We start from the raw sequence: 11,899 nt of genomic DNA, 5'->3' as shown, positions 1-11,899 counted from the left end.
CACGGATTCAAACCACTGACGACTGACAAAAACACCAATGAATGCTCAAATCTTTCTTTCCAGCTGCGTGAGCAACTGTGTGTGTGTGTGTGTTCACGCATTTATTGTTTTTCTTCCTCTGTATGCTGCTGTAGATCATACTCACACATTATCAAAATATAGAAACCCTCCCCACCCGAGTCAGACTACTTCTTCTTCTTCTGCTTCTTCTCTGATCCGAAGCAGAGATGTTTAAAAACTTGACGTTACATTATATAGCTTAGAACTCTTGTAGATGTATATTTCTGCTAATATATAGTAAAACAATTTCATCACTTACACGACAGAAAAGAAAACAAGACCCACATTTGTAAGCAGACAACATGTCCTGACATTACGCTGCTCATGATTCTTATAGATCAGTGGCGTCGCTGTGAGGGATGGCAGTTGTCGGTTGAAGTTGTGGCTGTAGAAAAAGTGGACTGTCTTATTGGTGGCTGTTGAGGATGTTGCTGAGATGAGTGGAAAGTGACGGCCGGTCTGTGAGCGTCTCTGTGTGACTGTGCAGTTCATCCACAGCTCAGTGTTTTCCTCCTGAACCAGTCCTGACACAGGACTATCGTATTCTTGTGAAGAGGTTCAGCACTGACTTTGATTCCTGAGGAAAACATAAAAGTGTCAGAAACACGAAACTCTGTGACATTGTCGCAGAATCCACATTTATCTTTCAAGCAAAAGTAATTTTCAAGGAGTTTTAACTTAAAATTATGTTTGTTTGTTTGTTATTTAAATACTTCATAGGTTTTCATGAAATTTGGTGGAAGGATTAAATTCTGGGGTTGATTCAGACGATTTTTTTTCCTGTCAAGCATTATTTTAAATTTTCTCAGAGAACCACACTCGTGCATACTGTTAATAACAGTTAGACTGTACCTTTGTGCAGCGTGTCTTACTGAAGACGTTCCAGAAGCGTAGTGTTTCATCTCCAGCTCCTGTTACGATAGCCTCCCCGTCAGGCGACACAGCCTGAGAAGAGAGGACACAGAGGTGAACAGGTGTGTACGTCTGTACTAGGACATTGATACTCAAAATACTGAGAAAAGGCTTGACGCTACAGGAAACAGAACTAAATCAAGGGGTGAAGTGTAGGCTCATAATTCTAATAACTCCTGAATAAGATTTTAAATGCAGGACTTTTACTGATGCATTGTATGTACATACTTCTACCACTGTTAGATGAACAGTATGAAAACACTGGACATCATTTAACCCTGTTGTCTCACCAGATACAGCACTCTGTACGAGTGTCCTGTCAGCTTGGCCACCTGTGTTAGTGATGGGTACTTCCACACCAGGATCTGGTTCTGAGAGTAGCCATGAGTGCTCACCTGAAAACAAAGACATAACTCCTAAATATAAAATATGAAACGATTACAGGTGTGTGTGTGTGTGTGTGTGTGTGTGCACCTCCTCACCAGTTCATTGGCATGTTTGGACCAGGCCAAGTTGCAGACCTGGGATCCAGTGTCTGTGCTCTGCAGCGCCTGACCCGTCAGTGTGTTCCAGAAGCGCAGGCAGCGGTCAGCGGTGCCACCCCCCGACGCCAGCAGCCCGTGCTGGTGGGGGGACCAGGCGATGGCCTTCACTGCTGCCAGGTGGTCACTGTACTGCTGCACGGGGAGCAGGCTGGAGCTGTTCCACACCAGTAACTGGCCAGAGACAGACAGAGGCTTTGAGTGCGTTCACCTTTACTCATATGGATCATTTAAGCTAATCACAGGGTGCTGCCTCAGAAAATCCTTGGTGAAAGTTAAGCTCTAAATTCTCTAACCTTGTTGTCGTTGCCTCCGGACGCGAGGTGCTGGTGGTCAGGAGACCACTTGAGGCCACAAACTTCTTGCCTGTGACCTTGCAGCCTCCTCTCAGCAGAAGGGGGGGTCCTAACGTCCCGCTGGAGGATCACTCTGTCCCGACTTCCTGACGACAGCTGCTCCCCGTTCCATGCCAGGGCACCTTCGGACACAAAGGGTAGGAGGGTCTCACATTTCACTGCAGCTACCAATCTGGCATTGCTTGTACACCACATAGAACAAGCTCATCGGAACAATGTATGCAGTGCAGGGTGGACTTTAATAATAAAAAACAACAGTTGAATATAAATATTCTTAAAGCCCTTAAAGCCTTAAAGCTTAGGACATTTTCCTCTTTTCATATCAATGACTCAATCACACTGTCACCAGCAATGTGTAATTGTATTTTACAATGACTGACCTACACGGGCTGAGTGACCCTCCAGACTGGTCAGCTTCCTCCCTCCAGCTGCGTCCCAGATCTGGACGTAACCTTTATGGGTTCCAACAGCGACCAGACTTCCCTGATAGGAGAGCAAGCAAGTTTTTTAATTTTTCTCTACTCTCTGTTCTACATTTATTGTATTATATTACTTATTGTACTTATAACACATTAGATTCAGTTGTGGCAGCTCACCCTCTCATTCCAACATACTGAAGTGACCGAGTCTCCATCCACTGAAAGGTCACATAACCTTGTCACCTGTTAGGACAGTAAAAGTTCACACAAACTTAATTCCTCCCCTAATGCCAAACACAGGAGAAATGTCACAATAAAAGTCTAAAGTCCTCCTCTGACCTGGCTGGTGCAGGCACTCCACAGGTAGACGCAGGCCCCCAGGCCGACACTGAGCAGGTTGCCCGCCGACCAGTCTACCAGGTTGAGGTAGAAGTCGTCTTGCAGCTCCGGAGCGTCCAGCACTTTGAAGGGGATCTTGGAGATCTTTCGCGCCGGTTTGCGAGGAGAACGGAGCAGCTTGTGACTAAAGACAAATCGAGAGGAAACAGGTTACTCACCAGGATCTGAGACAAAAGAGACAAACGCTTCAGCATCAGTTCTGTTCAGGCAGCAGTGAGTGAGATAAATTAGGTTTATACTGTACCTCTTGTTACTAAGGGCTGAAAGGGAGTATGGTGAGACTTCATTATCGCTATCGAAAGGCACTCTCTTAGTGTGGACAGTGTACTGCAGAGAAAGAACACAGCAGCGTTATAAAGCTGCTGACTGCCAAGATGATCACATGTCACAGTTTTGTTTTTAACAATTTACTTCCTCAGTAAACAACTTAACAATAAAATGCAGAAGATGGTTTGATATTTGATCATAATGTCGAGCACTTGCTTTCTTCAACATTTTTATTACTAATTCCTATTATTGTTTATTATCATGATTTAAACACAGTTAAAGATTTTGGAGCTTTATTACTCACTAATTAAAAGCTTTATGAGTTCAGTTGTACATAAAACATTAAAGTATCAAAACAAATATTTTGAAAGTAAAGTTGAAGATATATTTGTGTCCTTATTACTCACTCACCATTTGTGATTAAGAAAATACTTCAAATTTGAACTGAATCCAAATTCAATTGCAGCATAAATGAATCACATTAAATCTGTATATATTTCTAATATCTGTTTTTGTATCTGATGACTGACCACTTATAAAAAAATCCATCAAATTGTCTGAGAGGGACAGATACACATATTGCATATTTTTCACCGTAGATCTTTGTCAGCCTGATCAGATGCAGTGTTACCGTCATTACTGCTGGATGTAAAACTTCATATAATGTCAGATTTAGTTTTTACCCTAAAAAGGCTGTGAGAGTCTTGAGAGTGGACTGTGTGCCTCCGGTCGTCTGTGTGAGGGTCTGGCACCATCTCTATTCCTGCCCCCAGCAACTCATTCCTCAACAGGGCGGCGTACGCCACAGTGTCTGCGGGGGGGCAGTGGGAACACAGAGGGTAGAGATATGATCCAGAATCAAAACATTACAACTGTTAAGAGAAAACTGCAACTTCACATCAAAGTGTCCACTGAGGGTTTCTGACCTTTGCTTGAGTCTGTGCTGGCGTCCTTTGCTTTATGGTTCTGACTCGGAGAACGACAGTTCTCCTGTGGAGAGGAGCAGGACACTGATTACTGAGCTGCACCTCCCATTACATACCTGACAGCGTAATCAAACCGATGAGCTGCTCACATTAGCATAGTGGAAGTTGATGCTCCAGTTGCTTCCAGCTCGGGTGGGAATGAAGCGGTCCCCTGACTTCACACTGACAGGACTGCAGGTGGCACTTACACACTGGGAGGGACAGTAAATAAAACCAAGCAGAGTTATAACCATCATGGTTATGATGTGGCTAAAGGAAGATACTTCAGGGGTCCAGACATTTACAGCGGCACTGTGGTGGCCCTGATGTGCAAGTCACAACAAAACATCACATCACACAATGACAAATAAGAAAACACAAATCTCAACACGTTGCATTTCCTTCATGTTAAAAAGACGGACAATGCGATGAGCCTTGTCGGAATCAGCGACCTACTTTTTCTGTTAGAGGGTTAATGTGTAACGTTTTGGCTGAAGTGTCGCTCCATGGAAATTTAAAAAATGCTTTGAGAACACAGGCAGACTAAGACACACCTAGAGGTGAGAGGCCCTCCACTTTGTGAGACATTTCTGTTGCACATTCATGTGTGTGAGTGAAGACATGGGGGAGGGGGGATGGGGGTGTCTCCGAATGGTCGAGGATGTGGAAGTTAAGGGGTTTAGCTTCAGCAGACATTGAAAACGAGCGGCTGCTTTGATTGGAGGGTATTCACCTGTTCAGTGGAACATGGACTGAAATATTAGCTGGTGTTAGAAGCCATGTTAAGAGCATATTCGCCTCATTTCTGTTAAATAAATGTGATATTCAAACCTGCATTCATGTGTTTCATCACAGAGGAGTGATCCAATTTAGTTTACAGGTCAACAACACATTTAAATGAACAGTATCTATTTAATGCTAGTGTGTGTTTGTTGTTGTATCTTATGTTTGTTGTCAGGGCCACAGTAGAACACCTGTCACACTGCTCCAGGATCACATGATCAGACTGAACCATCTTCTGTACTCAGCCTGTGGCACCATCACGCAGCGGTCACACACGCACACACACGCACACACGTGCACCGGTATTCACAAACACACGCTGTGCTGCTGGGTGTCTGACCTTTGACAGGCGGGCCTCTGTGGGCAGGTTCTGGTGGTTGATCTGCCGGAGCAGCCTCCTCTCGTACTCCTGGTCCATGTCCTCAGGGCGGACGAGCCGGGGAGCCACCCTCCGCTGGCCCGTCCCCGCCCCCCCCCCCCCCGGTTTAAACCTCCGCTCCCTCTCGGTGAGGAAACCCGCAGAGGGTCTCCATCTCTGTGGGACACAGGGGGACGAGGGTCAGAGGAGGAAATGCCGGATGTAGGAGCAGCTGCTGCGGCTGGAGGCGGCGAGGACGCACCGCCACAAACGGCCTGGCTGTGTTAAACCGTTCTCGATACTTAAAGAGCAACTCTACTGTTTATTCAAATCCTCCAAATATCAACGTTAACCCGCAAAACAGCCTCACGCTGCGGTGCGGACAGCCGCACCGTTGTCATGGCATCCTGCTCCCCCCCCCCCTTTAACCAGCGCTGTTACCGTCAGGCCGACGACAGCGACGCTTTGTCAGCCACTCACCCGGCGGCTCAGGGGACCGTGGCGGCCTCCATGTCCGGGGTGAGGCGCTGCGGCGGTGCGAGCTGTGGTCGCTCTCCTCCGGGTGAACAGCGACACGTCCGACGCGTCACTGCTGTTGTTTATGTTCGCGACAAAGATGGCGACGGAGTCAGCTGGAGCAGGAACCGTCTGCTCGGCCGCTCTCTGCTGTCTGTGCGCGCAACAGCGACCCCCGCTGGTCACACGCGCTCACTGCGGTTAAAGCCGCACTCTGATGGTTCCCCCCCCCGCGCGTGGCCACAGGGTGTCGCTGCTGCACTGTTAAAAATAAAAATAAAAAAGATGGAGCTTCACTGCTTCCAAATGTTTTCATCTGGGTTTTTATTCTTCAACCATTGAGATGAATATACTCAATACACTTACAGTACATTTTTATTTTTATTTGAAGGTACTTTTAATAACCTACAAAGCACTACATTGGTTTACTGCTCAATATATTTCAGACCTCGTGTGACCTTGTTCGCACCTTGAGGTCCTCGGGCAGGAGTCTACTGTCCGTCCCCAACTCTCGGCTGAAGACTAGGGGGGACAGAGGCTTTTGAACACCTGGCGACAGGCGGAGTCAGTGGCCTCTTTTACATTTTAGATTAAGATTAAGATTCCTCTTTATGGTCCCACACACAGCATGCAACATGCAAACATGGGGAAATTTGACCTCTGTATTTAACCCATCTGTGTGAACGGAGAACACACGGAACACACACGGAACAGTGGGCAGCCAAGGGCACCTAGTCAGTGCCCAGGAGGTGAACTGGCACCTCTCCAACTTCCGTCCATGCTGGACTTGTACTGGCCACCCTCCGGTTCCCAAGCCAAGTTGCTATGGACTGAGCTACTGCCTCCCCCAATTTATGCTCAAAACACATTTTTATCGTATTGCTTTCTCAGATTCCTCTTCTTTCTCCTCGTTGTTTATTGGCATTTGACACCCAACATCAAGGTGCATCACCGCAAACTACGAAAATGTAGTGGAGCACATACGTTTAAATACAGTCACAAAGTTAATGTACTTTGTTGCATCTGACTGCGTGTTTCAGAATCTTAGTTCTAAACAAAAGGAATATACATTTGTTCACACAGAGCCCAAAAAACCCACTACATATCTCCATATTTGGTGCTATAACACAGCTGAATAGTCCTTCCATATTGTGTCACCTACGAAAGCCCAACAGTGAGAGCCCAAACACATCTGTTTAGATCAGTTTCCCCAGCATTACCTCATCCTATTCTGTCTAACTTATTTGATTTTAACCTTTGGTTCTACTTAAACTATCCCAGTGTTTAGTCAACACAGGAATATTTAATTTGAATAAAACCAACAAAGTGATGGAAAGTGTATTTCCATTACCCTAAAAAAAACATTCCACTCATCCAATACAATGATAATAAGCTGGAGCACATGTTGCACGTGTAGACACACCCACATCAATTCAGTCATTATGTTTAATGCCTTTTGTTCTCCTGCTCTGAACTTATACAGCTGGGAGCCTTAGTATAGCAGTCTAACAGATAATTGTGTCGTTGTCATCACAGGCTTTATCTGTACATTTTCCAGCTTTTTTTGTCCTTTGCCAATGACATGTCTGATTTCATGTGGTTTATTGTGTCTTCATCATTCATAATCGGAGAAATTAATATTAACATCATTATTATTATAACTTGACGGTGCAATTAGAATCCCTTCAATACTTATGAACAATAAGATAAGAGATCAAAGATAAAACACTAACCACACTAATAAAGGCTTTCATTTTTTAGTGTGAAGGTAATGAGGTAAATTTCCTTATATCATACATATTTGTCACTTAAAGGTACAGTGTGTAGAATTTTGTGATTTCTAGTGTTGAAGTTGCATGTTGCAGCTGAACACCCTTCACCTCACCCTCTCCTTCCAAACATGAAAAAGAAACTGTGGTAGTTTCAGTTGTCATAAAAACTCAAAAGGTATTTAGTTTGTCCAGTCTGGACTAATGTAAAAAACATGGCAGCCTCCGTAGAGAGGACCCCTCCATGTAAATATAAAGTATTTAAATATAAAGGATCTTTTCTGGGGTAAAGAAAACTACAATTCATACAATTTAGATGAAACTAACTAGTGAAAACATCATGAGGATTATTCTACATTCAATTTCTGCCAATAGTTCCTTTGCACCTAAATCTTACACACTGGACCTTTAAGAGGTGTGAAGAGAAGGATTCTCCTGTTAATACACCTGAATGAACTATTAAAACCAACCTCTGACCTACATGGTACAGGTGTATCACGTGTGCCGTCATCGATATCTGAGCGTCATGCAGGGAGAGAGTAATGATAACACGCTGGCCTCGGGGCCTCTGTGTGAACGTGACTTCAAAGTAAATAGAGATCTCACATTTGCCCACACTGATACTCTTTCCACACACCCGCTAATAGCACAGCAGAGCAAAAGTTCACTCTTTGAACTCTCTCATGAGAGGGTTTTGTTTTCCAAAACCACTGAAACTGTGGAGGAGGACAAGGGAGTGACAGGAAGAGTGCCCCCCCACTGCTGCTGCTTCTAGGCTCTTAATGAGACTGACGGACATGGTAGAGTGGAGACAAGGCATGGCATCTGTGGTGGCACGCTGATCTGCACGTAGGCCCCGTCTACTACACTGCCCTTTGGCTCACAGCGAGACCCTCCACCTACATTCACATGTCAGCCGACATCAAGTGTATCACACAGACACTGCTCTCCTTTCTGAGCTCGATAGTCTGATTTTGATACAGATGAAGCTCATACAGGACATAACAGATTAGTCAAGTGCAAGTTCACAACTTGGACACAAGTGGACATCACTTTATAATTCTACATCTTCAGGTTACAAGTATAAAGTTGTATTAGTCATATAATAATTATAATAATTAACTTTATTTATATAGCAAATGTATTTTATTTATTTATTTATAAAAACAGAGTTTACAATGTACTTTGACAGCAAAGCAAGAAAAGTAAAGATAAGAGAAATAACAATTTGCAGGATGCAATGTGACAAGGAGGCCAGACAACCAGGTTTAGGTGGTGGGAAACAAGGTAATGTTCAAATTAAAGGAATAAATACAGAGCTGTGTCACGGGAAAACTTGAACACATAAAAGCAGCAATATGACAATAAAAATAAATGAGCAAGTAAAATAAAAGGTAAAAAGAAAATGATAAAAATACAGAAAAAACTCAACATCACATGCAAGCAAGTATAGAAAAATGGAAGTGATTTAAAAGAAGTCACTGTGAGCATTATCTTCTCAGGTAAGTTGTTCCAAAGCAGAGGACTTGGGTCGACATGACATGGGTTAAATGAGAATGACTCCAGTAATATGAGCAATGTCATAAGAAAAGAAATCCACTAAATCTAAAGAAAATAGACCTCAATATAAATCAATTAAAAAGATCAAATACACTACTATGTAAGAGTGTGAGGATGAAAGTGTAAAAGCAAAGTGTATTTCTCAGGGTAATACTGTTGACCATCACTGGAGAAGAGTAAAATGGCAAAAATATCTTTTGTTACATCTATGACCAACCCAGTTAATCACCTCACGATCTGACCTCTGGGTTGAAAACCACTATATGTGTACATGAAGTAGTTTAAACTGTAGTACCACCTTGATATCCAACATATGCATCAGTCACTGAGAGTGTACTCATGTAAGTTAATTTTAGGGATGGGAAATATGGACAAATATTATATCAAGACATTTTTTTCATATCATTTGATACCGATAATTATCATGATAAATGTCACAATATATATTTTTGAGAGTAGCAGGAGTAATATTTACATTTACATGTTATACCTCCTCACTGTGTTTACACAATCCATTCATACATATTGAACCTGATATCAAAATTGATTAAAATTATATTGCAATAATTATAGATATTGTTTTATTGTCCAAACATATTGTTAAATCAGTCACAGAGTTTTACTGTTACAATCAGCTGATAACTCTACTATGCTCTACCTTTACTTAACTAAAGTACAGAGTGTTTTTATTTTGTTGTTTTTGTACTTTTACTTGGGGATGTAAGTAGTTTTCCACCACTATGTATTATTCACTATAGGCCTGTTTACAGCTCTTACTGTGTGCACATTCCACACATGTGGACACACAGGTGCACAAACACCAGCCTCACTCACAAAGACATATCTGACCGTGATCTTATTTTGCTTTGAGACAGCCCCAGTCAAAACAGCCTCTCTTATCTGCATCCTCCATCGGGTTCCACACATGAGCAGCAGGCAGCCGGGCCCTGTGTGTTCTGAGAAGTCTGATGCTGACATGGAGGGCAGCGTCTGGGAAGGATGGGGGGCGGGGGTGCAGAGCTGCTGTCTGCCTCGGTCAGGGTGGAGGGGGGGAGAGAGACGCTGCGGCCTTATCGCTCCCGTGATGCAGTGCAGCTCAGTGGGCACAGAGGAAGCTGGGTCAGAGCTCGCTAGACTGTGACGCTCCCAGATCCTTACTGGAATCCACTAACACAACGAGAATAGAACTCTGACTAATCTCTTCTCTTGTGTGATGACAATATAAAATAACAGTTTAAGCATGACTTGAAAAAGTTGTCTTTGTGAAAGTGCAGGTGTCGGACGCAGGCTCAGCATATTTCATGGCAGCTTTATTATTCATATTATCAAAGACACACTTGTTATTGTAAGGATAACGCTAGTTTTACTGTAAGAAAAACAACCTTATCTATAAATTATATCAGCAGTGCCACATGTTGTTAATTGGGGCAGGTATACAGTCAAAAACTATATTATTTAAACATTAATACACATCTACATTTATGTTAGACTCTGTCTTTTCCCATGAATGTTGTAAATATTGTTATTTTGTTGATGGGCTCTGTTAAATGTGAAATCTATTTTACTTGTGTCCTTCCTGGAAGAAGGATCTCCCACTTGTGACTCTCCCTGAGGTTTCTGCTTTTTATTTTTCCTCACTCACCTGTTAAGCCCTATGAGCCAAACTGTGATTTTTGAATATGGGCCACAATTCAATTAACTGGTTTATTATTTATTAATACTTTGGTTGGCATTTAGTAACGTATTTTTACTACACAAGCTACAAAATCCTGTTTTGTTAGAGACACAACGTTAAACAATGAAGGTTTTTGGATCTAAAAACAGATTTGGATCACAAACTTGGATGGAGATCAACACGACCTTTGAAAGCATGTCAGGAGTTTACATTTCCTGGCAATGATATCTCTTTGTTTATCACACCCCTATAGATGTGACATATTTGATATTTTCACATCGTGTAGGTCTCACATTTCTTACTCTCGCTCTCTCAGTTTCTCCTCCTCTACTGCAGACTGTGCCAGTGCAGTGCACGTTGAGAATGTCCTCCCACGCACTTTGACATGGCAGAGAGCTTCAGAGCTGCATGCTCTCCCCCCTTTCTCACTCTCTCCCTCTCACTCTGTCTCTGCCTTTGTGTCAAACAGGGACAACTATTGATCCTGGCAAAATCAAGAGAAGGACATGTGGACTAAACATGGTTTGGTTTACAGTAGACCTTCATCTTGTGTGGAACCAAATTCCACAGAGAAGCTGGTTATCTGTGTTGTTGAAATGGTACAAGACACAACCTGATGTTTGGCCTTCGGTTGTGTGTCTGTGCATGAAACAAACAGTATCTACAGCCCCGCCCCACCACTCCATCCCTGACAGGTCTTCCCTCAGTCTTCAGGTGTCAGATGTTCGCCCGCTTTGCAGCACAATATCCACTGTGTCTTTCTGTGTGTGTGTGCAAGTAGCATGTCGTCTTTAAGATACCAGGAGTGTGGTTTTTTTTCCTTCCTCTTTTTTACAAAGATGACAGTGTGCTCTTGTGTGCCACTGCATCCCCATGGGGGTGTTCTCTTCCATGTCCAAATAATTCCTGAGCAGACTGCATGCTGGGTAAAGAGCCTGCAGGAATCAGCACAAATGTCAGGCTGTTGCCATGTCCTTAAACACATTGCGATTAAATGTGATTTGACACAGGCAAGTCCTCCACACACAGGCTGATGTCAAGGAGCCACTTGTTTTTAATCACCCAACACAAGCGTATTCTTTTTAAATGAAGAATTCCAGATCACAAGAAGAAGGCAAATATCCCTCAAAATTACCATCAAATGTTTGCACTCCACATATCTGTGTAATATTATTCAGTCTTCAGGATGATTAATGATATTCCAAGTTGGTATTAACCTGAATGCATAATCCTCCTTTACCTCATGGAAAAGTCACAAAAACCCTGTTTCCTCCTCATTTTTGGGGCATTTCTCGTGTGTTTGCTCTTTCTGTCTGCA

The 11,899-nt window shown here is 43.2% G+C and overlaps 1 protein-coding gene across 2 annotated transcripts; it reads right to left on the bottom strand.

Annotated features, from left to right (window-relative positions):
• Window positions 1–52: 52 nt before the first annotated feature.
• On the bottom strand, window positions 53–5,723 carry fzr1b (fizzy/cell division cycle 20 related 1b). Of its 2 annotated transcripts, none has more exons than XM_069510754.1 (14): window positions 5,542–5,723; window positions 5,044–5,238; window positions 4,031–4,132; window positions 3,882–3,945; window positions 3,639–3,766; window positions 2,933–3,015; window positions 2,629–2,812; window positions 2,467–2,532; window positions 2,251–2,353; window positions 1,811–1,992; window positions 1,455–1,688; window positions 1,263–1,367; window positions 913–1,005; window positions 53–637 (listed from the first exon to the last, which is right to left on the bottom strand). In XM_069510754.1, the coding sequence occupies exons 2-14, from the start codon at window positions 5,119–5,121 to the stop codon at window positions 596–598; spliced, it is 1,464 nt and encodes a 487-aa protein (XP_069366855.1). In that variant the 5' UTR covers window positions 5,122–5,238; window positions 5,542–5,723; the 3' UTR covers window positions 53–595. The 2 variants fall into 2 exon arrangements, with proteins under 2 accessions (XP_069366855.1, XP_019966819.1); XM_020111260.2 differs by having other exon boundaries at window positions 5,503–5,685.
• Between the last annotated feature and the right edge of the window lie 6,176 nt (window positions 5,724–11,899).

The sequence above is a fragment of the Paralichthys olivaceus genome, chromosome 16, assembly GCF_024713975.1.
Source record: "Paralichthys olivaceus isolate ysfri-2021 chromosome 16, ASM2471397v2, whole genome shotgun sequence".
Lineage (NCBI taxonomy): Eukaryota > Metazoa > Chordata > Actinopteri > Pleuronectiformes > Paralichthyidae > Paralichthys > Paralichthys olivaceus.
This window is presented reverse-complemented; position numbering and strand designations above follow the sequence as displayed.